Raw genomic sequence first — 26,706 nt, 5'->3', positions numbered from 1 at the left:
ACATGGTTCTAAGAGCCCTGCAGTCTGCCCAGCCCCTGGTTAACCTTCTCCAGTCCTCCCTAGGCTTATACTTTTTCCCCCTGTTTTCTTCACTCTGACTTGGGAAAAAAGAAGTTGTTTATTGCAAAAGGCAGAATAGCTTTTAAGCTTTGTACAACCCAAGTACTGAACTTTCTGGGGGGGTTCATTGCCGCCAGAGTAGCTAGGGCCTCTGCCCCAGGATCACTCAGTTTCCTCCTACTGACTCTTTTAGATGGGACTGAGGTGGCCCAGGTTCCCCTTCACAGCCTAAAAGAGTGAACTTTCTCAGAAGCCTTGGCGATGGCTGGAGCTGGAGGCCTCACTCAGCAGTTAGCACCCATACAAACTGTCCTCAGGCCCCTCCTGAGGAAAGGCGCAGCTGCCAAGCTGTCCCCCTCCCCCTGCAGCAGGCCTCCGTCCCCCCACCTACCAGCGCCCCTGGAACACTTGATGCTGATGTGACTTATTGCTCTTTAGTCCCCTCCGTTCTGCTTGCTGGTCAGGTGCATGCATGGGAAGGGACACAATGGCGTCCCGCAAGCCCGCCGTGGCCTTTCGTCAGATTCCCCTCCCTATCAGCCAGCCTCACCTGATTCTGCACATCTTGTTCCAGCCACTGGTAACCGTTAACATTGTCCTACATTTTTACAAAGTGAACCCAACATGACATGAATTCTAACCTGCTTTTGGAATTACCAATTAAGTCTAAATATATTTGCATTATGATATTAAAGGACTTTTCCGATGACCGGAAGGCACTGAACCAAAATATTTGTTCTGAAAAACATAGGAGGGTTGGGTAAAATGCAACATCCCAAGCCATATGTTTCCCTTCAGGTAAGCAGTCTACATCTGCCACCTGCCTCTCATGCTTTATGCCTCAGTTACTAGATATGGCCTGTTTCCACGCCAGACCTTTTGGGGGCAGCCACACAGCCCCGGCTGCCTTGCTGACCCAGCTAGAAGACAGCTCGCTTGGCTGGCTGATGCTCGGGATAGAATCTGGTATCTTCTGCCCAGTATGGGAAGTGAGATGGACTCTTGAGTGGCCATTCCTCTTCCGAGGACGCCAGACCAGTATTGTTTACAGAAACAGAAGAGTCCAAGCTGGGAGGCGATATGGGTGCGGGGTGGAGAAAAACATTGTCTCACAGTCACGTGCGGCACCTGTAAAAGGAGAGTCATCAGTTTCGATCCTAGGCCCCATGTGTCACAGCTGATTCTGACTCTCAGTAGCTTTTACGTTCATAGAAAACACTGACGTCACCCCTTTCATATCTGGGTTACTCGAAGAGCCCTACTCATTCCGGGTTCCTGCTGACTATGCACAACACCTCAGAGGATGGCGTACAAAACTATTTTTCTAATGTTAGCACTGGTAACTTGAGGTAAGGAAGCTGGGAATACAGTTCAGGCAGATGGCAAGGTGGGGCACCTTGAGGGAAAGAGGAAAACTGTGCACTTGAATTTCTTTCACCAGTGGATACCTTGTGCCAGAAAGAGCACACATCGAGGACGCAAGGAGCAAGATTGCTCGTTAGCTTAATTCAGGACTCACTGTAGGGGGTTACCCTGTCAAGAACACAGACACCTGCAAGTACAATGTGAACTAATTTCTTGACAGTCACATCTGTCAACCCCTGGACACGGACAGCACAGTTCCTAGGTCCACATGGTTGATGTAAGTATATTAAGTAGTGAAATTGTCTGGCATGTACCTCTATGCCAATAGTGTACACCTGTACGTGTGGAATTTGCTAATATAACCATTTCAATAAAAACCTATTGAAAAAGCTGTTTGTGTCATGTGGAATGCTCTCAGTGGTTGCAGGTGACAGAACACAGCCTGGCTAAAGGATATGGTAGGAAATAAAAATCCAAACCACAGCGGCCTCATACACTCAAGAAATGGCTAGACGGGTGTTGAACCATGACACACCAACTCTGACACACTTGCAAGAACACCAGGTACTACAGCTGCTTTGAAAGGGTTCCGTGGTTGCTCAGCAGCCGGTCTGTCTGGGACAGATAGACAGCTCAGTGGTTAAGAGTGCCGTCTGCTCTCCCAGAAAACCCGGTTCAATTCCCAACACCCGCACGGTAACTTCAGGGGATCCAACTGCCTCTTCTAGTCTCCGAAGGTACTCGACACATACATGGTGTACAGACATGCAGGTAGAACACCCACACACATAAAATAAGTAAAATCTAAACTTTTTAAATATAAAGGAAAAAGTCAAGTATTAGTGGTACACACCTTTAATCCCAGCACTCAGGAAACAGAAATGAGTGGATCTATGTGAGTTCAAGACCAGCCTGGTCAAAGAGTTCCAGGATGGATAAACAGGGCTACATTGAGAGATGCTATCTCAAAAAGGAGGATGAGGAAGAAGAAAAAAAAGAAAGGGCCGGGCGGTGGTGGCGCACGCCTTTAATCCCAGCACTCGGGAGGCAGAGGCAGGCGGATCTCTGAGTTCGAGGCCAGCCTGGTCTACAAGAGCTAGTTCCAGGACAGGCTCTAGAAACTACAGGGAAACCCTGTCTTGGAAAAAAAAAAAAAAAGGAAGAAAGAGTATGGCTCTTAATTACCTTATTGGTTCTCATCATATCCAAAAGACACTTTTTTTTTGTTTTTTTGAGACAGGGTTTCTCTGTGGCTTTTGGAGGTAGCTTCTGGAGCCTGTCCTGGAACTAGCTCTTGTAGACCAGGCTGGCCTTGAACTCTCACAGAGATCCGCCTGCCTCTGCCTCCCGAGCACTGGGATTAAAGGTGCCACCGCCGCCTGGCTCATCCAGGACTTGTACACAGGAGCTGGAGAGATGGCTCAGCAGTAAAGGCATCTGCTGCTCGTGGGGATCAGAGACGAGAGGACCGGTGGGGCTTCTGGTTTCCAGCCTAGCTGAGAAAACAGAAGCCTCGGATTCAAGGAAAGACCCTGCCTCAAAGAACTCAGTAGAGGATTTAGAGGAGAAGACCCAGTGCCCTTCTGTGGCTTCCACACACATATGCAGGGTCACACACACCTGCACACAAACATGCCGCATACTAACACACAGAGAGAAGTAAAAATCTTTTAACAGACGTACACAGTGCTTATGATAATATTATTAAGACCCAGAAAACTGAAACACCCATCAAAACAAAAAAAAAAAACTGATGGATAAACAAAATATGACATATCCCTGCCATGCAATATTCAGTCATAAAAAAATGCCACTGACATGCTACAACACAGATGGATTTTGGATATGTGATGGTAAGTGAAGAGGAGAGACACAATGGGACAGATTACTCCACTTACACGAAACACCCGGAAGAGGAAGATCATAAAGGCAAAAGCAGATTAGAGGTAACTAAGAGAAGATGGGGAGTAACTGACGGTGGGGACTGCAGGGGTTCTGTTCGGAATGATGAAAACATTCTGGAATTAGATAATCTCCCTGGCTGCTAAATCCTGTGACTCCATCAAAACCTGAATTTTTGCATTTGTATTAATGAGGTAAATTTTATAGACTATCAAATCACAGAAAACAAGGAGAACAAAGACATAGCCCTTTTCATATATTTCATAGCATATATTAAGTGCTCAATAAATTATTTTCCTTATAAAGAGTAGTCCTGGGCCAGGCAATAGTGGCACACGTGTTTAATCCTAGCACTCAGGAGAAGATAGAGGCAGATTTATGTGAGTTTGAGGTCAGGCTGGTTTACAAAGTGAGTTCCAGGACTGTTACACAGAGAAACCCAGTCTCAAAAAAAAAAAAAAAAAGAAAAGAAAGAAAGAAAAAGCAGAACAGTCCTTACAGATTGGCCTCTTGGTCAGCAGCAGTACCTAGGAGCATGTTAGATCAGCAGCAACAAAGGCAGTGCCAGCAGTTGCCTCAGATGCCCAAGATCCATCCACGTCATAGCATGCCAGTGGCTTTTATCTTGCAGCTGAATATTGCATAAGGGATATACCACATTTTATCCATCAGTTGATGGACATTTCAGTCTTGGGGATCTTATGTATTTTCAAATTTGACAACCTCTGAAATAAGGATAGAAAACCCTTCACTGGGGCTGGTGAGATGGCTCAGCGGTTAAGAGCATTGCCTGCTCTTCCAAAGGTCCTGAGTTCAATTCCCAGCAACCATATGGTGGCTCACAACCATCTGTAATGAGATCTGGTGCCCTCTTCTGGCCTGCAGACATATATGCAGACAGAATATTGTATACTTAATAAATAAATAAATAAATATTAAAAAAGAAAACCCTTCACTGCACTGCAGGTGGTAACAAGTACTTCCAAAATATTTTGAAATTGCATTTATTTGTTTGTTTATGTGGAAGTCAGAGGACAACTTGCAGGAGCTGATTCTCTCCTACCATGCAGATTCTGGGAACAAACTCAGGCATCTTACTGGTCCTCAAGTACTTCCAAGTTCTTTATTAAAAATTTTATAGATTTATTTCTGTGTGAGTGTGTGTGCATGCACACAAGAACACATGCTCAAAAGCATGTGTGTGTGTTGTTGCTGTTGCTATAACAGCCAGAAGAGGGTTCAGATCCCCTGAGGCTGGACTCTCACCTTTTACTAGGTCATCTCTCCAACCCTCTACTTGCAAATTCTTTTTTGTTTTTCTATTTTTATTTTTTTATTCTTTTGAGACAGAATCTCTCTATGCAGCCTTGGATGTCCTGGAATTTGCTATGTAGACCAGGCTGGTCTCGAATTCACAGAGATACACCTACCTCTGCCTCTCAAGTCCTGGGGTAAAGGTGTGTGCCACCATGCCTGGCTTATTTTCGAACTCTTGAGTATAGAATTCTCCAGAAAGCACAGTGGCTTCGGTTTACACTTCCAAAACTCCTCTTTCCTGTTATTAGAACACACTAGCATGACAGAGTACACATCTAGTATTGCGAGGTGATGAGTTTTATTGTTTCCACACGTGCATATCATACGACCCCACGTAGTGATATGATTTGACAGCCAGGCTAGCTGACTGATGTGGACTGTGTCAGGATAAACCTGAGTATATTGTGCTTCGCAGTCTTAAGGAAAACCAGTCCCCATAGCTTGAAAGCTGACGGAGTCACAAGCTGCGTTTCAGAATTCATGCAGGCTGTCACCCATTACATCTGCCGCACCCAAGACCATGAATGCCAATGACAACCCAGCTCAAAGGGCTGTTCATGCAGTTCAGCACGCTGGACTCACATGTATACAGTTCTGAGGCAGGGGGATCAAAGAGTCTGAGATCATCCACAGCTACACATAGAGTTTGAAGTTAGCCTAAAATATAGATATTAGAAACCCTGTTTTGAAGAAGACCCTAAAATTAGTTCAAACCTCCCAGAATGAGTCTACCTTCTTTTCACCCTCCTGCCACATCCAGGTGACATGGGACATCTTGTACAGCTGTCTCCCTAGCCTTAACCAAAGTAAATATGGCTCACACCTGTTGTCCAGGCGGAAGCAAGAGCCCCTTTGAGTCAGAAACTGTCCTGTTTCTAATTGCTTCACCGGGCTCTACTTGACAGAGCCCTCAGTCGCTAATTTTGCCTCCAGTGAGGTTCAGTGACAGGAGCCCTGGACTGGGATCTGAAGGTGGATTTGTACTGTGAGCGATTGCCGCCTTCAGGCCAGGAAAGGGAAGAGCAGGGCTCTGCGCTCCTAAACCAAAGTGCGGCTCGCTTATGCAAAAACTGTGCCCAACGGTGACCCCAGCCTCCAGGTCACCCCAATCCATCTGTCAGATGGGGTGAGAGCATTTATTTTCAAGGACACCAGATGCCTCAGAGCTTCCTGACAACTGGGTTCTTGAGGATTCCAACCTTAGACTTAAGCGTCAGAATTCCGAGTTTGACCGGGAGCTGCTAACCGTTCTCCAGACGCTTGCAACATTTACGCGCCTGGGCTGTACAATCGGTCAAGAGCAAGTGATTTTCTCACCAACTGGACCGCGGTGGCGGGGCTGGGCGGGGCTGGGCGGGACTGCGAGCGTGGCCGCCAGGGGGCGCCATCCTCCGGGACTGCGTCTCGACCCCGCCCCGGCCACTCGGCTCCGCTCGGCTCGGCTCGGGCGCAGCGACGGCGGTGCGCGCTTCCGCCTCGCGGGCCCTGGCCCGGTGCGAGCGGCCCCGCGATGTGGCTCGGGCCGGAGGAGGTGCTGGTGGCCAATGCGCTGTGGGTGACGGAGCGGGCCAACCCCTTCTTTGTGCTGCAGCGGCGCCGGGGCCACGGCAAGGGCGGCGGCCTCACGGGTGAGCGGGGCGCGGGCGGCCGGGCCTGTGGCGGGGCAGCAGGACGCGGCCAGCGGGCACGCGCAGCGGCGCGAGGGGTCGGAGGGCGGGCAGGGAGGATCGTCCCGGGACAGGAGGCACGGGGAGGGCAGCAGTGGTCTCCGGGAGACGTGTGCACACTCCTGCAGAGGGACTTAGCAGCCCAAAGCGTGCAGAGTCCCCCAGCCTGCCCTCTGCCTCAGTTTCTCCAAGTGCCTCTGAGGGACCAAGTGGCATAAACACACATTCTTTTGCCCGCTTCTTTACTCCCAATTCGCCGACGAATTGTCTCTTTATGAAGATCAAAGATGTCCTGACCTCTGTTCCTCTTCCTCTAGCTTCTCTTCACTTGGTGCCATCAGAGCTCCTGACCCAAGGCTTATTTTTGCATTATTTATCAGTATATATGAAGTCTCCCCCTGACATAGCCCAGATGCCCCTTGGGTGTCTGGGCACTACCACTCACACAGAAGCAGTTGGAGTGGGAGCCTCTGACGGTTGTGTGACATGTGGGATTGTGAGAATCTACTGAGCAGGTTTTATTCAAAGCCCCTTGTGCTCTAGGGCCTGTCAAGTATTACAGGAACAGGTCTGGCCCTTAGGGAGACTCCAGTGGACCCTTCTGGGTACCACATCCTTCTGTTTATATAAAGCGAATTTTCTGTGAAAGGCCCCGGTTTTCAGTGTGGCAGCTGCCAGTCCTGCCAGATGCAGCTTCTCATAGGTGCCATCAGCTGCCAGGCTCTCATGAGCCACACTTCTTAATGTGGAAGGGCCTGTACCTTTTCCAAGGAAACTCAGTGTTCCTTTCCACAATCAGGCTCCTTTCCAAAGAGAATCCTGGAGGTGGTACTGGACCTGCGTCCAGGACCCATTGTTTACATTGGTAGCAGATGTCCTGGACAGCCCAGTGACCAACCCTGGAAGCTACCACAAGGCCACTGAGGAACACAGGGCACCATGTGATAAGCCACTTTGGTTACATCATTCGTCTGCCTGTGTCCCCCAAGCTTCCAGAGCCCAGACATTCTATGAACTCCTCCAAATCCCACTGGGTGAGATTTGCGCAGTAGCCACCTGTCGTGGCTGTTATGCCATCCCAGATGTCACAGACTCCTGACCACTGTCTCCCTAAGAGAGAGCCATCAGTAGTGCAGATTTGTTTAAAACCTCCCAGCCTGGAGAGATGGCTCAGGGGTTAAGGGCTGCAGGACCCAAGTTCAGATCCCAGCACCCAGATGGTGGCTCACAGCCATCAGTAATTTCAGTTCTAGAGGATCCAATACCCTCTTCAGGCCTCCATGGCCAACCGACAAAAGCGGTGCACAGACATGCATGCAGACACCACACTCACACATAGAAGAAAGGATGAAATGAGCCGCCCATGGGTGCATGGGAGGCAGAGGCTGGTGGGTCAATGAGTTTGAGGCAGCCTGGTTGGCAAAGTGAGTTCCAGGACATCAGGTCTACACGAGAAACCCTGTCTCCAAAAAAAAAAAAAAAAAAAGAAAGAAAGGAAATAACTTTTAAAAATAATAACTTGCCAGCCTGGACTTCTGAAGTTCTCATTACCGAGTGGGTGTGAGGAAGTGTTCAGCGGGTTGAAGGTGTCAGATCCTGCAATATGGCTATACCAGTAATTTATCCTGAGATTATAAAAGAACGCTCCCAAGACCGAAAGAAAAACCTCAGCATGGACACTAAAAACTTTACTCCAGAGGCTGCAAAGCCTTGAACATGTTTTTTTCTTCTTTTGCTTTTGAGGTAGTCTCACTATTTAGCTTTGGCAGGCCTGGAACTTGTTACGTAGACCAGGCTCGTCTTAAATTCACAGAGACCCGCCTGCCTCTGCTTCCTGAGTGTTAGGATTAAAGGTGAGTACCTTTTAGCTGCAGTTTTTACACTGTGTGGGGGTTGGGGTGCACGCGTGCCGAGCCCAGAAGTTGACATGGGGCTCTGCTGCTCTGGCTCTCCTCCGCCTTGTGTGTCCAGTCGGTTTGCTAGGCAACTCCCAGCACTAAAGTTGCAGACACAAGCTCCCACCCCCATCGTTATGCGGGTGCTGGGGATCAAAGCTCAGATCCTTCTGCCCACATAGTAGGCATTTTACCAACTGAGCCGTCTCCCCCATCCCTAACTGCAATTAGAGTGACTTTTTTTTTTTCATTTTAACATTTCAGTGAGACAAATGAGATATCATCCGTTTGGATGTGTCTGTTTTGTAACCATGTATTAAAGATGGAGGGGGAGTCAGATGAGAAATGGTAGCAAAACGTATTAAAGATGAATAGTAAAACCAATAGGAATTGTTTTGCGCACCAAGAAGACGGCAGCAGTGAATTCTCAGACCTCACCAGAGGCAGCAGTTCCTTGAAAAGGGAGAACTCAGTTTCAAACAGGAACGACAGGCAGGGTTATTTTGATTGCTTCATTATTTAAGTAATCAAGAAGAGTGGATCAGGCGGGCTGTGGAGAAGACAGGGGTTTTCTGCCGAAATGCCAGGAAACGATGACGTTGGCCAAGAGCACTGCCACAAAGGGTGTCATCGGGCCAAAGGAGAACTTGAAATGCCCTGACATGCTTCAGTTCCAGAAAAAAACAATTCTTTTTCAAAAGCTGATGGATTCTGAAAAATGTCCCGTTCAGCCGTGACTTTGAAGACTGCCCAAGCCTTCCAGAATTGCCAAGTATGCTGACAAGCGCTGAATAGATCTACGACCTGCGTCGTCCCTGTCCCCGGGTTTGATATGGAAAGTGTTACAATGTCCTTGCTCTGGGAGCAACTGCTGGAGGGAGCTCTGTCTGGCAGTTAGGGCCAGCAAGTTGGCTCAGAGGATAACCATGCTTGTCGAGGAGGCCTGGAGACTTGACTTCCAACAGAAACAGGACGGGAAGTTTTAAGCTCCTCTGGCAGGAAGCCTGTGAGGAATAAGAGGTCTGGCTGTGCAGCCCTGCCGAGGCTAGGCCTTCCTAACTGTCTCGGGCCAGGCTTGGCCCCCGGGCCTCTCACCTTCCACCTCTCTCTGCCCTGCCTGTAGGTCTTCTCGTGGGCACCCTGGACGTGGTCCTGGACTCCAGTGCCCGGGTGGCCCCTTACCGCATCCTGCACCAGACCCAGGACTCACAGGTCTATTGGACGGTGGCCTGTGGTAAGTGCCCTGAGTCATGAGGTCACACCGGGAGGGAGGGGACAGGAAGCCTGCAGTCTTGTGCGGTGATGTCTACCAAGAGCCTCATGATGCCCCTTGCTCAGAGGAGCTCCTGGGGCGTAGGCTTGGAGCTCACTAGAGCCCGTGTTCTCTTCCGCCTTATCTCAGGGGAGCTGGAAGAGTCAGCATTTTCAGACCCATTTCCTACTCATATTCACTTGTAGCTTCCTTGGTGACACGCTAGCATTTTGATGCTCTTACACGTGTGGTAAGGATGGCCTGTCCCCAGCTGAGGTGGCTCAGGACGGCTCTTGGCCTTCTTATTTTGGCTGTCTACTGGAAACATGCATGCACGCTCACTCTGGGGTGACATGTTTCCCCATCTTTCTGCTCTGTGTCGATTTTGCTGATGAGGATGAGCCCCATGGAGAGTGCTGGAGCAGGGCTTCCTCTCCTCGGTGCAGGAAGACTGGGTGCCCCCCACAGAAAGAGCCTAAGAAGCTTGGGGAAGGCTGGGGTGCTGCTCAAAGAAAAAGGGTCTCAGAAACTTGTGGAAGTTTGGGATGCCCCTCACAGAAAGAGGGCCTCAGAAGCTTGGGGAAGGTTGGGCTGCGCCTCACAGAAAGGGTCTCAGAGAAGCTTGGGGAAGACTGAGGTACCCCTCATAGAAAGAGGGCCTTGGAGAAGCTTGTGTAAGGTTGGGGTGCCCCTCACAGAAAGAGAGCCTCAGAAGCTTGGGGAAGGTTGTGGTGCACCTCACAGAAAGGGTCTCAGAGAAGCTTGGGAAAGACTGGGATACCCCTTATAGTAAGAGGGCCTCAGAAGCTTGCCCAATAATGAACCCCAGTGCTATCCATCCAGTTCTTTTCAAATCATCTTTCAATAGAAAAACACACGAGAGAAAGCCGTATATTGGTGAGCTGATGAAGCATTGAGACCACCACCTTGCATTAGCTTGGGATAATGGTTGAGTCGCCCCTAATTCAGTGTTTGCGGGACTTTGTAGCATATATCCACTAGGATTCTACTGTAGCTGCTGTGCTTAGATTAGATGGATGAGTTGAGCCCACCTACGCCTATGCAGAATGGCTAGTGTGTGCCAGTCATGCTGAAGAGGCTCAAGTGTTCAGACATCACTGCCTGAGTGGCAGGCACTCACCTGAACCTCCTCACAGGTACTTCCTCTCTGTTTTGAAGATGAGAAAACCATGCATGGTCCAGAGCAATCAAGTACCCTGTCTAGCGTTACACAGAGTTACAGCTCAGGCCCAAGACACCTGCTCCTGTATCAGCCGATACCTCTCTGGTTACAAGCCATGCTGGTACTGGTATTCCTTGGTGGCCTGGGAAAAGATAACAGGTTTGTAAAGTTTGTGGATCTCAGCCAGCTGTGGTAGTACATGCCCATAATCTCAGGCTCAGATATGAGGATCGTGAATTTGAGACCAGCTTGGGCGATGTAGTAAGCCTCTATCTTAAATAAATAGAAGCTAAGGGTACAGCTTGGTGAGTGCTCATGAATCCCTGCATTTGGTCCCCAGCACCACACAAACCAGGCGTGGTGGCACACACCTATAATCCCAGCCCTTGAGAGGTTCAGAAATTCTGTCATTCTTGGTCCCATAGCAAGTTCAAGGTCAGCGTGGGCAATATGAGACCTTGTTTCAAAAAATAAAAGCCAGGCAGTAGTGGTACATGCCTTTAATCCCAGCACTCAGAAAGCAAAGGCAGATAGATCTCTCAGTTCGAGTCCAGACTGGTTTATAGAGTGAGTTCCAGGACATCCAGGGCTACACAGAGAAATCCTGTCAGATAGATAGATAGATAGATAGATAGATAGATAGATAGATAGATAGATAGATAGATAGATAGATAGATGAGGACTTAGTCGCTCAATGGTAGTTTTACAGCACTTGCCTAGCATGTGTGAGACGCTGGGTTGAAGCTCAGCACAGGACAGGGGAGTGTGTAGCCCTTGAAATTGGACCCCGGCTTCAAGGTGGAGGTTAGAGGATCAAGGGATTAAAATCACAGGCAGGTGGCAACGCGGAAATAGTTCCTCTGCCCCAGGTAATGCTATAATCCCTCCTTGGCACCCTGAACAGCCGTAACCTGTGTCTGTGTGAACAAGTAAACTGTGTGCCCGAGGCCAAGGGGAGCAACTCAGCAAGACCCCAGATCTCCTGGTTTTCAGACCCACAGTGGGGATTGGGAGCCTACAGGGATTACCTTCAGGAGATAGGGGTCCTTGTAGGGTGTGTTCTGCCCAAGTGGGGTCCGGGAAATTTATGTGCCTTGATCACAGGGAGACAACTTACACTTTTTAAAAGGTTGACTAGATGTGTGTTCACATGTGTGTACACGCACATGCTGTGTGCACCAGACTTGCTAGCCCAGGGGCTCCAGTCGATTGTCTGTCTGTCTGTGTCTCTCTGAAGGAATGCTAGGATCACAGATGCAGGCCATCCAGTCCTGCTCTTTCCACGAGTTCAGGGATCAACCTCAGGCCGTTCAGCTTGTGTACCTAGTGCTCTTGCCCACTGAGCCATCTTCCCGCCTAACAGTTACTTAACATGGGCCTTGAAGAGCATCGTCTCTGCCTCAGTGTGTCCTTTCTCAGGGAGCGTACAGAAAAAGGTCATGGCACCAGGGGCAGCAGCAGGGTAGCAGAGAGGAGAGTGGGGAGGGACGATAGAGCCCTTCAGTGCAGTGGGGCCTGGTGCTAAGAAAAATCCTGGCCACGCTGCAGAACCCTAGTCCTTAGCTCACACCAGATGTCGTCCCCATCCCTGCCCTGGTCTCACTCCAGATGCCATGCCTGCCCTGGTCTCACCTGTGCCTCCCTCCCCTCACTGTCTCAGAAGCAGCTTGCCAACACCAGCTGTTCTGCTGGAACCTGCTGGAACCTGCCCAGTGAATCCCAGTCTCTCCCCCTGGTATTCAGGATGTCCAGCACCTGCCCACCGTCATTCCCAGACTCCTCCCCAGCTGTGCCCTGGTATGCAGCAACAGGCCCGCAGAACCTGTGGTTTCCCACCAGCTCTCTGCTGGCTTCTGCTGGCGTCCCTTCTGCTGTGTTGAGTACTCACCTAGATGTCACCTCCACAACTTCCTCAGACCCACACACCACTCTTCCTGCTCTCCTGGGCTTGGCCTGGCTGCCCCACTGCTTTTACATGGACGTCTGCCTGGTCAGATGGGAACTCCTGAGGATGAGAGCAGGCTAGGCCAGGCAGCCTGGGCTTGCTGGGTGGCTCTGGTTCACATGCTGAAACTCTGTGCCTCGGCATCTCCAAGGGGTCCGAGAAGTGAGATCCGTGGGCAGTTCTGAAAACAGAGTGACACTCAGTAATCTAATTATATACGGTGTTCTTTTTATCCCCAGTACCTGACAGAGGTGGTAGAGTTTGTGTTCTTAATTTTAAATAAATGAGTTTCTCTTAACTGAACATATATATAAACATTTATAACCAAAATGCGAACAGACGCAGACAGACAGAATGGCAGTTCATCCACCTAAGGTCGCTGGGAATGTGTGTATAGAAGAACTGATCCCGAGGGCTGGCCAGATGGCTCTGTGCTTAGAGCACCTGCCACTCCTGAAGAGGACCCCGTTTGGTTTCCAGCACCCATCTAAAACTCCAGTTCAAGAGATCCAACCCCTTTTTCTGACCTCTAGGGTCACACAAATGGTGCACAAAAATGCAGGAAAAACATTTACACACATAAAATAATCTGGGCAGTGGTGGCACAAGCCTTAAATTCCAGCACTTGGGAGGCAGAGGCAGGCAGAAGGCTGAGTTCAAGGACACTCTGGTCTACAGAGTGAGTCTCCTGACAGCCAGGGCTACATGAGGAAACCCTGTCGCAAAAATAAAATAAGTCTGAATTTAAGAAAATGAAATGAAAAAAGAAAGAAAGAAAATGAGATGATACTGAGAGTTGCATCATGTCCGTTTAACTTCTGAATTTGAATGTGGGTTCTTGGCCCAAAACAGAAAAAAGCAGAAAGAAATCCCTTTCGACCAACCAGACCCTGGCCTCTGTGCACCAGGAGGAGGTCGTAAGAGAAAGACAAACAGGAACGAAAATGGGGGAGCTAAACGGGACTTGCAGGGAGGCAGTTCCGTGTGACTCACTGAGTTGTCTAGTACTTCCTGCTCACGGCTTCCCGTGGGCGGCTTCCCAGAGGCCATCAATGGAGAGGCGCCACACTGTGGAATTCCGAATCTGGTTAGTGAGCTGTAAATAAGAAGCAGCAAACCATCTCTAGCGAAGGCCACCCAGGCTGCAGCAGAGCAGTGAGCTGGGCTGCAGGTGGGAGGGCAGGGACCACCAGGCCTAGCCAGGAAGGGGTCAGGGTCCCCTGCTCAGCTGCTACAAGAGTGCTGCCAATTAGAAAAGAGTGCCTTCTTCAGGGCTGGGGATGTGGCTCGGTAGTGAAGCGTTTTCCCAAGATACCCTAGGTTTGTTCTGTCTTCTGGTTCATCGTGTGTGGACATAGTTGCAGTTCCTGCCAGGGTCTGCCCTAGCACAGCTGAGAAGAATATAGGATGTTCCCTCCTCACATCCTTGTGGTCATCCATTCTGAGAGCCCTCGATAGGAGCAGACAATCCCCAGCCTTTGGGAGTAGTACACTGCCTTCTCCAAGGCCGCCTACTTCCTCTAGACCTGCAGTGCTCAGGCGGACACTGTGGTGGGGGGAGGCCAGCAGGAGACGTGAGGTGGGCAGTACCCATATGCCTGCCCTGCAGAGATTCTGTCAGCTGGACAAAGAAGCTGGATGAGTTCACAAGCCTGTGGCCATGTAGGTTGTCTCTAGAAGGACAGGGATGCAGAGCCGGGTGTCCCCCTTGGTGCTGAGGAGGAAGGGTCTGTAGTTCTGGCTTTTTGTGTTTGTGGCCTCTGTTGCAATAGGAAGTTTAAGCAGGAAAGGTTAATCTGTATTGAAGACTGTGATCCCCCAAATAGAGAACCTGGGACCCATCTCTCCGCTTTGAGTCTTGAGACCTCATGATTTCATCTCGCTCAACTAGGTTCTTCCCGCAAAGAGATCACCAAACACTGGGAATGGCTGGAAAACAACTTGCTTCAGACACTGTCCATCTTCGACAGCGAGGAAGACATCACCACCTTCGTCAAGGGCAAGATACACGTAAGGCTCACATCCCCCTGACAGCCCTCGCTCCCTTTGTGGGGTGGTAGTCGCCGCACAGTTAGTTGATGCTCGGTGTCTGTGGGCTGTGCCTCTATGGCTCCAGCTGTGAGTCAGAAATACCTGAGGAAAAGAATTACATCTGTTCTGAACAGAGACTTCCATTGTCTGTCTGTCCTGCCGCGCGGCATGCTGGAAGATGGGCTGAAGCGTGCGGGAGGGTGGGCACAGGCTGTACGGAAACCCTGTCCTTTTATAGAAGAAACTTAAACATACAAGGATTCGTGTGTCTCTGGGGGTCCTAGAACCGGTGCCCTGAAGAGCTGTCCCGTCTTTAGACAGCCTGCTGTAGGCTTTGTTCCCATTTCACAGGATGGAAACGGAAGCGTCCTCTCATCCGTTGGTTGAAAGGGCCGTGGAAGTGGGATCGTGAATGTACCCCAAAGGCCAGGGGTTGACTGTTTTGTTTCTCAGCCCATGTTCTTATTAGAAATTGCTGGACTCTTTAGGAGATGAGAACTCACAGAAGGCAATTAGACGGATGGAGAGGCTATTGCATGGGGGTATTGGGACCCTGGGCCCTTCCCCATCGCTTCTCCACCATTGCCTGTGTACTCTCCACCATGGTGTGCTGTGCCGTCGCAGTCTCAGAGCAACAGGGTGATGCAGTCATGGGCCAAAAATTCTGGATCCATCAGACATCATCTTTTAACCTTCGAGTTAAAAGGTGCATACCAGCCAGGTGTGGTGGCGCATACCTTTAATCCCGCACTTGGGAGTCAGAGGCAGGTGGATCTCGGTGAGTTCGAGGCCAGCCTGCTCTACAGAGCGAGTTCCAGGACAGCTAGGGCTGTTATATAGAGAAACCCTGTCTTGAAAAAACAAACAAACAAACAACAGCAACAAAAAGGCCCCTAGCTTTTTATGCAGCAGTTCTTGGGGGGTGCCCTATGGTGTCATCATAGAAGCAGAGTGATTGACACGTGTTGCTATGCTTTCTGCAGCCTCAATTAGCCCAAGCACTGGAAGCGGTGGCTCCCAACCCCATAAGAGACCAATGCTGTTCCTCTGCAGTCTGGAAACAGTGATCTTACAAGCATTTTCCAGTCCTTTCTAAGTGCTTATTCTGCTCAGTGCCTTATCTTCAGGGGACTTATTAAGTCGCGTGTGGTGTGCTTAATGGAATATTTTATAGCCAAGTAATGATTATGGAGGCAAACATAATAGCACACACCTGTGATCCCACCACTTGGGAGGCAAGTGGAAGCTTGTGGGTTCCGGACCAGCCTGGGCTGCACTGAGAGTCCCAGGCAGACCCTTGCTGTGCAGAGTTTGACAGCGCAAAGTTGCTTTCAGCAAGTCTTGTGAATTCATCACATTGGAACACCGTAGACCTGGACAGACTGGACCGAGTTTCTTAGCTCTTCTGTGCACACACTGGGGGTTCTTACAGCTCCAGGGAAGCAGGCAAAGCCAAGCTGCTACTCTCCTGTTGAGGGGTAGTAGTAACGGTAGCAGACTTATCAAATATCTCCTAAATGCTAGCCCTAACAGTCACATCAGCAGAACACGAACGTTTGGAATGACTCAGACCTCAAAGAAGAAAGAATATCAGTTCACTTTTTGTTAACTGTAGCAAGTATAATCAGTTTATAAACCTAAAAGGATTTTTGCAGGGTTTTTGTTTGTTTTGGTTTTGTTTTAATATACCATTCTGGTGGGTTTTGCCTCATCATGGTCCAAGTGTGTGACCGGGCAAAGCTGCTCAACTCACAGCCACGACATGGGAGGGAATTAGGGTGCCTGTACTACCGCGGCTAGCCTAGAACTCACTATATAGACTACACTAGCTTCAAACTCACAGCCATCAGCCTGCCGTGCCTCCTGAGTGCCACCATGCCCGGAGATCCCTGTATCCTCATGAAGGCATGTCCCCAGTGACCAGAAGACCTCTCACTGGGTCCCACCTCTTATGGGTCCACCACACCAACTCACAGTCGTGCTGGGAAGAGGATGAGGCCTCCAAGCAGCCTTTGGGGATTGCAGGATAGCCCATGGAAGTTAGGAAACAAAACTGAACAAGGGGGCTGGTAGGTGGCTTAGCAGGTAAAGCTCTCACCTTGTAAACGCAAGGACTGGAGTTCAAATCCCCTGTACCCACGTAAATGCTGAGTGGCCATGGCATCCCGCTGACACTCCCTGTACCAAAAGGTGGAAGCATGGATTCCCCTAAGCAAGCGGCCTAGCGAGATGAGCCAGTCAGTTGCCCTGGGCCCAAGTGACAGGTGTGTAGGGTAGAAGGCAATCAGGAACGACACCTGGCAGCAACCGCCTGCCTCCACACTCATGCACACAGGTACACATGTACACGCCCACACCTGTGAACATACAACAGAAAAGCCATCTGAATAATGGTAGAAGTGCTGTATACTGTAATTGGTGCAGGGCTGCAGCAGTGCAGAGAAGGGACTTTTAAATGTTAGGGAAGAGTAGGGTGGCGTTAATGGGCCAGGTGTCCTATTTAGGAAGTTAGAAACCAACTCCAGAGAAACCAGGAAGTTAGAAGGAAGTTGAAAGTCTAAAACCGAAGCTAATTCCTTTTTTAAAAAAAAGAGAGAGAGAATAAAAGAGTAGGGGATGGATCCAGAAACAGTTGGGACCCAGGGTGAAGACAGCCTCCAGCAACCGGTGTGGGAGAGGAAGTGTGAAGAGGAAAGCGGGGGGGGGGGGGGGGGGGGGGGGGGGGGGGGCCTTCGGAAAGAAGGAGTGGCAGAAACAGCTGTGGGACTTGGTAGAAGGCATGACTTGGCCTACCCTCAAATATAGCTTACTCATATGGAGAATGGAAAAGGAAGGAAGATGTACTGACTGGTATTGTGTCAACTTGACACAAGCTAGAGTCAGAGAAGGAGGAGCCTCAGTTGAGGAAATGCCTCCATGAGATCCAGCCGTTGTGCATTCTCTTAATTAGTGATCAGTGGGGGAGGGCCCAAGCCAGCGTCAGCAAGTCAGTAAGCAGCTCTCCTCCATGGCCTCTGCATCAGCTCCTGCCTCCAGGTTCCTCCCCTGCTTCAGTTCCTGTGCTGACTTCCTTTGGTCATGAACAGCAGTGAGGAAGTGTAAGCTGAACAAACTCTTTCTTCCACAAGTTTTGGGCCATGGTATTTTGTTGCAGCAATAGAAACCCTAACTAAGACAGAAGCCTAGGCCCTGAGAGGTGGTGCAGCTGGGAAAGCCACTTGCCGTGCAAGCCCAGCAACCCGAGTTCTACTGCTAGAACCGCATGGGTAGGAGGGAAGAACCAACTCCCCAAAGTTGTTTTTACATACCTGTACACACCCACACAATAAGTGGAAATCTAATCCTGATGTTTAGCCTAAATAACTATATTTAAAAACAACTAAGTCAGCCATTTAAAAATCTGCCCTGTGATTTTGACAGGTTAGGAAGGTCTGGTACTCCTGGCAGAGACTGGGGAGCTGTCAAAGTCACAGGGCTGCTGCCTCCAGTGGGGACGGCAGAGGGCAAGGCAAAGGGACTGTTGTTGACCTCCACTCCCTGCTCGTAGGTCTCCTGGGTACTCCACAGAGGGAGGGAGTGTTAGCTACCAGCCGACACCTAGGAAGGGGGCCTGCAGGGAAGGACCACCTGGAACTCCAGCTCCAGGGAATCCACCACCCTCTCCTAGCCTCCGTCAGCACTGCTACACATGGCAAACGTTCACACACCACACACACACACATAAGAAAATAAGTCTTTAAAACAAGAAAATGTCAGGGCTGGAGAAATGACTCAGAGGTTAAGAGCACTGATTACTCTTCCAGAGGTTCTGAGTTCAATTCCCAGCAACTACATGGTGGCTCACAGCCATCTATAATAGGATCTGATACCCTCTTCTGACATGCAGGCATACATACAAAACACTCATACATAAAATATAAATAAATAAATAAATAAATAAATAAATAAATAAATAAATAAATAAATTTTAAATGTCATAATGAAGCCCACTCCTTTGTAAGCAAACTTTAAAAATTAACTGAGGGCCAGGAATGTGGCTCAGAATACATGCTGAGCATGCATAAGGCTCTAGATTTGATCCTAGCACCACCTAAGCCAAGTGTGTGGCAGATGCCTGTAATCTCGGCATTTGGGCAGTAAAACAGAGAATTTGGTTTACCTACATAGAATGCAAAGTCAGCCTAGACTGTTTGAGACTCCCCAACACCCTCCTCAAAAATTGTTTGAGGGGATTTGGAGATTAGACTGTCCTGGAACTCATTCTGTAGACCACACTGGCCTCGAACTCACAGAAATCTGCCTGCCTCTGCCTCCAGAGTGCTGGGATTAAAGGCATGCGCCTCCACCACCTTAATGACACAAGTCCTGGATTCTGGGTTCCTGGCCTCTGCTCCTTTCTGGGACTGCTCCAACAGGTGCAGTGGCCAAAGCCCTGTTGTCCCCTCTAGGGTATCATTGCAGAAGAGAATAAGAACCTGCAGCCCCAGGGGGATGAGGACCCTGGGAAATTTAAGGAGGCGGAGCTAAAGATGCGGAAGCAGTTCGGCATGCCAGAGGGCGAGAAGCTGGTCAACTACTACTCCTGTAGCTTCTGGAAGGGCCGAGTGCCACGGCAGGGCTGGCTCTACCTGACCGTCAACCACCTGTGCTTCTACTCCTTCCTGCTGGGGAAGGAAGGTAAGGGGGGCGGAAGGCACTCCTTCATCTAGTTCCCCACCCATACAGCTCCCCTACACCCTTGCTTCCCTAAATTCACTGCCTCTCCAAAGCACCCACATTCCTAGTGCATCCCCTTCCTTTCTTTCTATACCCAGATCTTTTGTCTCCCCAAACCTAGGAGCCACCTTAGCTACCGATGATGAGCGCACCCAGGCAACACCTGCGCCTGGCAGCGCTGCGTCCACACCCACGGTTGCTTTTGCAGTAACTGAGGCCTCCTGCTTTTCTCTTTTGGCGTTGTGCTCAGTGGCACAGCTTCCTCAAATGCTTTTAGATCTTGTAGAGCCTCAGGTACAGGCCACTGTCACCTACCACAGGTGTCTCCCTGCAGAATACCCTGACCTCAGGAGGCAAGCCGCAATCCCAGTGTAACTCAGTTCCCCCTGCTGTTGCTGACATCCCAGAAGGAACTTCCAAGTCTCCTGCTAACTCGATTGGCAGGTGTCAGCGCTAGTTCCTGAGCCCACCTCCCTCCCTGCCCTCCTTGACCTCCTTCTCCCTAACTGTTTACCTGTCAAGACTGCAAGGGCCAGTCCCCTCCTCTGTGGAGGCTGATACCCTTTTTTGTGCCAGTCTTACCATGTTGAGATTCAGTTCCTCCCCCAGTGAGGCCCCTTGGGGCCCGAGTCTTGGCTAGTCCTCTGCATATTTGCACCTTTCATCCTCATCCACCTGGGGCAAACATTCACTGAGGTTGTGCTTGGAGCAACATGAACCCGACGGGCTGGTGCCTCCTCGTGGATCACGTATCTTACTTAGTATGACTAGGCTCAGGCGTGGCGGGATGGAAGCAATCCAGGGGAGGCTCTGAAAGGGAGCGGGAGTCTCACCTTGTCCACTTGTAATGGATGCTGTGTTTGTTCCCTGTTGTTATCAGTGAGCCTGGTGGTACAGTGGGTGGATGTCACACGCCTAGAGAAGAACGCCACTCTGCTCTTCCCCGAGAGCATACGTGTGGACACACGGGACCAGGAACTGTTCTTCTCCATGTTCCTTAACATCGGTGAGACCTTCAAGCTCATGGAACAGCTGGCCAACCTGGCCATGCGACAGCTGCTGGACAGTGAAGGCTTCCTGGAGGACAAGGCCCTGCCTAGGCCCATCCGGCCGCATAAGAACATCTCAGCTCTAAAGCGGTACGCCACCCTCCTGAGGAATGGGGAGATCCTGCGGCAGTGAGAATGGTTCCCTTGGGCTAGGTCCACTAACCCTGCCGGGTGTCCAGCACATGCCCTCCCAGGCCCACTACTTGGGAAAGAAGCCACAGACAGACCATGATAGTGTTGTATTGGGAGAGCCACAAATACCACCATGGGGAGGAAGCTCCTTGTGCAAGGAGTAGTCTCTCCATCTCTTGGTCGCAGATCAGGAGGCTGAGTGACAAGAGTCATCCCTCAACCAGGAAGCAGTGGAGCTAGAATGTAGACCCTCGTCAGAATACACTAAGATTCCCAGGAGGCCGTCCTGGAAGTCTTCGGTGAATGAGTGCTGGGGTTGCAGAGCCATCATCCCTGTGATGGGTGTGCGTGTGTCCTCAGGCCCAAAGCTACCAAAGGAGACCAGCCCCATGTAGAGCTGAGGTCACTGCCATTCTGCCCCTACGCGTGGCTGAAGAATGGATCAAGGTGACCAGCTCTGCAGATCACTTCTGTTTGGGCCTCAGGTTTTAGCCTCACGGGAAACGCCCTCATTTGACTCAGATTGCAGAGGTTTTCTGGTCTCCACAGTCAGGGTAAGCGCTCCTGGACTCCACGCTGGTGTTTGGAGACCTCATCTCAGTTAGATTACTTCCTAGGCTACACCCCTTCACCAGGTGTAGGCCTACCATGCCCCTTCCAGGTCAGGATGCTGTGCAGGTTGTCACTCCTGATGGGAGGTGACCATCTAGAAAGATAAGAAGCCGTACTGGGGGCTGGAGAAATGGCTCAGAGGTTAAGAGCATTGCCTGCTCTTCCAAAGGTCCTGAGTTCAATTCCCAGCAACCACATGGTAGCTCACAACCATCTGTAATGGGGTCTGCTGCCCTCTTCTGGCCTGCAGGCATACACACAGACAGACTATTGTATACATAATAAATAAATAAATATTTAAAAAAAAAAAAAAGAAGCCGTACTGGAACTTGGCAGGTGGCGTCCTACACTGTGAGTCTGACTATGTGCTCAGACTCTGGTTAGGGGACCAGAAGCTCAAGGCAGATAAGAAGCTCTCTTGGTGGTCTGGAGAGATGGCTCAGGGGTAAGAGCACTGGCTACTTTTCCTAGCATCCACATGGTAGCTTACAACTGTCTGTACTTCTGGTTCCAGGGGATCTGACACCTTTATAACATTGCACATAAAATAGCCGGGTGGTGATGGCGCACACTTTTAATCCCAGCACTCAGGAGGCAGAGGCAGGTGGATCTCTGTGAGTTTGAGGCCAGCCTGGTCTATAAGAGCTAGTTCCAGGACAGGCTCCAAAGCTACAGAGAAACCCTGTCTTGGGGCGGGGGGTGGGATGGGGGGGAAGCACATAAAATAAATTTAAATAAATTATTCAAAAAAAGAAGCAGCAGCTCATTGGGACCTAGGAAAATTATGTCTGTGTGGATATACCCTGGAATAAGCAAGATCAGGCTCTGTTCACAACCATCAGACATTTCTGCTCAGAGAGAGCCAGCGTACATTTTGGATTCAGATCTTCTGCTCCTTGCTGGGGTATCTTGTCTGGGTTTCAAGGCAGGGTTAGCTCTTCCCTGGGTCAATAAGTAGCCTCAGCCTGGTCTACAAAGCAAATTCCAGGACGGCCAGAACTGTTACACAGAGAAACCCTACTCAAAAAAAAAAAAAAAAAATCTTGAGTTCCAATTCCCAGGCATGACTTGCTCACTGGAAAACCCCAGAGATCTGGAATCCACTGTGAAACTGAGAAAATGTTTGCCCTACTCCAACTTCCCACTTTGTTTCCTCAGAGACCTGGATGCCCGAGCCAAGAACGAGTGCTACAGAGCCACGTTCCGGCTTCCCAAAGACGAGCGGCTGGACGGTCACACAGGCTGCACCCTGTGGACACCGTTTAACAAGCTGCACATCCCCGGCCAGATGTTCATCTCCAATAACTACATCTGCTTTGCCAGCAAGGAGGAAGACGCGTGCCGTCTCATCATACCTCTGAGGGAGGTGAGCATCTCTGGCCTACACAGAGCTCTGCAGTCCATCGGGATGGAGGCTGGCCCATCCTCCACAGCACATCCGGGGGGTCCAAAGGCCCCCTGACCTCAGGGCAGCTCCATGATTCATACTGTGGGCTCCCAGGCATATCCTTCATGCCTTCCCTTTGCTAAGGGACACTCTGCCATCCATTGCCCGGGAGAAGCAGTCACCCTTGGTTCTGCTCCCTGGATTTTGTGTTCCAACAGTGGTGTCCTGTCAGGGCTCCCTCCCAAGTCTATCTCTGTCTCCACGGCCACCACCTAGAACACAATAGGCTCCAGGCCTCCTCAGGAAAGTCCCGACCACATCCAGTCCTCCTTCCAGTGTAGCCAGAAAAATTGGAGATGCCAGGCAGAGTTGGTGGTGCCCTGCCTAAGCTCCTCCAGCATCTTCTCCCTGTGCTCAGGAGAGAACTACCTCTTGTGACCTCTTAGAACCTTCATTATACCATCCGTCCTTTTCAGGCCTCCACACACCGCAGACTGCATGTGGCCACACGTACAGTCACTCACACCTGCACACATGCACACATGCACACACACAGATCTGTTCCTACATATACACATATACCCACCATGCATTCACATATATGCTCTCCACATACTTTCACACATGTAAAACCCATATATGTCCCACACATGTGCACGTACATATGAATGCATGTGTACACGTTCAGATATTTTTTACTCATCACATGTAAATGCTGCACAAACCCCATTTAGAGACAGACACAGCCCATCCCGCTCCATCTGTTCTAGCTCCTGCACCCTCCACTCTGTCCCAGGCACCTCTCACGGTGGTGCTTGTCCCCTCTGTCCTGCCTCTCACCCAGCTCCATACCTGATAAAACCAGGTCACAGCTCAGTCACTGCCTCCCTAGAGACACTGTCAGTAACAAGCGTGACTGCCTGGCCTTCCTTGTTGCCAACATTGACCCCTGCTGACCAGGCCTAGCCTGTGTGCCCGTTGTTTGCCCCCTGTTGGAGCTGGGCTGCGCTCACTGCAGGCTGAAAGTCTGCCCCATGTCTGTGCACCTGTGCTGCTCTTTCTACACGTTACAGTTGGAGCCAAGCCTTGCAGAAGCTGCCAGAAAGTGTTCCCTAGGTACAGGGGCTGTGAGCAGCCTTGCAGTTGAGGGGCCGCTCACATGTTTTGGAGGGCACAGCTATGGTTGTCTTTTAAAAGCCAGTAGGGACAGCAGCTGTGCTAAGCATTTACGTTTTTCATGGTCATCTTCACAGAGGCCATGCAAGGCCATGGCACTCACCCTTCCATGACACGAGAAACTGAGAGTTAAGACACAAGTATCTTGCACAGAATCACAAGTGGCCATGGCAGGAACCTAATCCAGTTGGACCACTCAGTGCCCCATTGCACTGTGCCCAGGAGAGGGCGCCCTAAGGCCACTGTGGTTCTGCATCCTAAGATACAGATACCCCAAAACATTCTTTCGCTGCCTTAGGTGACCATCGTGGAGAAAGCTGACAGCTCCAGCGTCCTGCCCAGCCCTCTGTCCATCAGCACCAAGAGTAAAATGACCTTTCTGTTTGCCAACCTGAAAGACCGCGACTTCCTGGTTCAGAGGATCTCTGACTTCCTCCAGAAAACTCCATCCAAGCAGCTAGGCGGCAGCACTGGGGGGGCAAAGGCCAGTATTGCCGACCCAGGCCCAGAGGTAAGGAAGGAACAGAAGGGTCAAATCCAGATGAAGAGCCTCCAAGTGCCCTCATCCGCTCTCCCCTGAGCCCAGCCCTGTGGTGCATGCTGTGGGTGCCATGCTGGAGGGTGACTTCCAGCTCCTGTGTTCTCTAGAGAACGAAACAATCCCACTACAAAGAGGTACCTGAACCAGGGGCAGTGAAGTATCCCTGTAATCCTAACACTTCACAGGCTGAGATAGGAAGATCACAAGTTCAAGGCCAGCCCAGAGAACTGGTAAGCTCCAGTCTGAAAAACCAAGGACTAGGGATCCAGCTTGCACATGGCCCTAGGTTCCATCTCCAGCATCACCAGAAAGGAAGGAAGGAAGGTGGTACTACTGCCCCACCTTCACAGGACTCAGCACCTCGAGTGGCAGGGCCAGAGCAGTCGTCAAGCCTTTCCTGAGCACTCACCATGGCTTCATCTCCGTGGTGTTCCATTTCTGCTGGGTGCCGGCATCTGGCTGCCCTTCCAGGCACTGTGCATGGGAGGGACCAAGTTAGACAAAACGCACGCTCTAATGCTCAGCATGGCAGCCAATGTGTAATCCCAGAACCTGGAAGGCAGATATAAGATCACTACAAGTTCAAAGCTAGCCTGATATATAGTTCCAGAACAGTCATGACCACATAAGGAGACCCTGTCTCAAACAGCAAAAGGGAGGGGCTGGAGAGATGATGCTCTGCTGTCAAGAGCACTCCCTGCTCTCCTGGAGGAGCTGAGTTTAGTACCCAGCACCCATCAGGCAGCTCAACCACCTGTAACTCCAGCTTCAGGCACCCGCCAACACACATAATACACAGAAAATTAAATTTAAAAATATTTAAAAAGACCAAAAGAACCAAAAACTCATACTCTCATGGAATTTAATATATTGTAGGCCTATGGATAAAAACAAAACAGAAGAAAAAATGAAACAGGATACCTTGAAATTCATACGAATTTGAGGGTGAATTTTTCTGTTTCTGAAAGAACCCTTCAGGACTTGTGTGATGGCTCGGTAGGTAAAGCACTTGCTGCTAAGCCTGGTGACGTGAGTTCAGTCCTTGGAGCCCACACAGTGGAAGGAGAGAACCGACTCCCACAGGTTACCCTCAGGCCTGCACACACAGAAAATGTGGAGCTAGCCCCTACATGCTTAATGTCACAGGATGCAAGTTCCAAGAGGAAGAACCAGTTGCCTGTGACAGGCCCCAGCTGGCTAGTGTGGGTGGCTTTGGCTTCAGCCATCCAGAGAGGAAATGTGGACTGTGCCCCATCTGTAGCCTTCTCTTGGCACCACTGACCCTCGGAGGCATCTTTGCTCAGCTTTTTGGGTAGGTGTGCACATGAGAGGCCCCTTAGGCACTCTCCCCTCTTGTATTTTCTAGTCTCTCCCAGCTCCTCGTGAGGCATCGGAACCACCCACCAACCCATCCTCTCCCCTCAGCAGCCCTCCGAGTTTCAATACACGAGAGGTTCCTACTGCTTCCCAGGGCCTGCTCAAAGTCTTCCAAAAAAACGCACCCATGGAGGACCTTGGCGCCAAAGGGGTAAGCCTTGAGCACCGGAGCTTCAGCTCATGCCTGAGTTGAGACCTCAGGAGGAAGGCTGGAGCCACCTCTAGGCTAGGCCTTTGTGGTCAGCACTATCCCTCATGACTTGTCAGGCTGGGCGTGCCCTCTTGGTCTGCACTGGACAGTGTCAGGTGTACCCAGGACTTGGAGACAGACACTCTGCCTGCCCTGTGGTTGGGGGGTGCTTTTCCTCAGGGACCTTGGGCCTCTAACAGGAAGGGCCCTCTGCTGCTGACAAACTGGGAGAGGGGGGCAAGCTGAGTCCTCATACCTTCTTTTGCCGTCATGGCTCTGAAGTCTGGGCTTGTGGCAGCTCTCCACACAGCAGGCTGCTAGCTTTGCTGAGGTGTGGAAGACCTGCCTGCCACCAGTGCCTCAGCACCGAGACTCTCTTCAGCTCCACCCTCCACGTTCCTTCAGGCCAAGGAGAAGATGAAGGAGGAATCGTGGAGCATCCACTTCTTTGAGTACGGGCGGGGCATGTGCATGTACCGAACAGCCAAGACCCGGGAGCTGGTCCTGAAGGGCATCCCCGAGAGCCTCCGCGGGGAGCTTTGGCTTCTCTTCTCCGGTGAGTGCGTTGGCTGGGCCACTCTTAGCCCGCAGAACTTTCTGTGTATGACACACTGGGTGAGCGTGTCCTGAGCTTGCGTGAGGCCTTGGGTTCATCCCTGGCATCAAAGGAAGACTTGCATCAGGTCAGTTCCTCTGGCCTCCTGAAGTCAGCCAGACAAGGGCGCAGCCAGCTCTCCCAGAGAATTGGAAGTAAGGACCTCAGCGACATAAGGGCCCAAGCCCAGAGCAGCAGGTGCCAGCGCAAGTGCTGTCAGTGGGTGACAGCACAGTTGAAGGCAGGAAGGTCCCCTGACAGGCGGTTTCCCTTGGGACAAACTCTGACAGTGTTCATACCTTTGGCCACTTGGG

The 26,706-nt window shown here is 50.6% G+C and overlaps 1 protein-coding gene across 2 annotated transcripts in view; it reads left to right on the top strand.

Moving 5' to 3' along the window:
* The first annotated feature begins 6,073 nt into the window (after positions 1-6,073).
* Tbc1d9b (TBC1 domain family member 9B) overlaps positions 6,074-26,706 on the top strand; it is a 37,175-nt gene continuing 16,542 nt past the window's right edge. For both annotated transcript variants that reach the window (XM_038325321.2, XM_038325320.2), the window contains exons 1-9: positions 6,074-6,272; positions 9,330-9,440; positions 14,478-14,596; positions 19,066-19,294; positions 20,214-20,472; positions 22,285-22,492; positions 23,988-24,200; positions 25,597-25,758; positions 26,203-26,353. In XM_038325321.2, coding sequence (XP_038181249.1) covers positions 6,155-6,272; positions 9,330-9,440; positions 14,478-14,596; positions 19,066-19,294; positions 20,214-20,472; positions 22,285-22,492; positions 23,988-24,200; positions 25,597-25,758; positions 26,203-26,353 — 1,570 coding nt within the window. In that variant the 5' untranslated portion in view covers positions 6,074-6,154. The remainder of the gene's footprint in view (positions 6,273-9,329; positions 9,441-14,477; positions 14,597-19,065; positions 19,295-20,213; positions 20,473-22,284; positions 22,493-23,987; positions 24,201-25,596; positions 25,759-26,202; positions 26,354-26,706) is intronic.

Source organism: Arvicola amphibius, chromosome 4 (genome assembly GCF_903992535.2).
Source record: "Arvicola amphibius chromosome 4, mArvAmp1.2, whole genome shotgun sequence".
NCBI classification, from domain to species: Eukaryota; Metazoa; Chordata; class Mammalia; order Rodentia; family Cricetidae; genus Arvicola; species Arvicola amphibius.
This window is presented reverse-complemented; position numbering and strand designations above follow the sequence as displayed.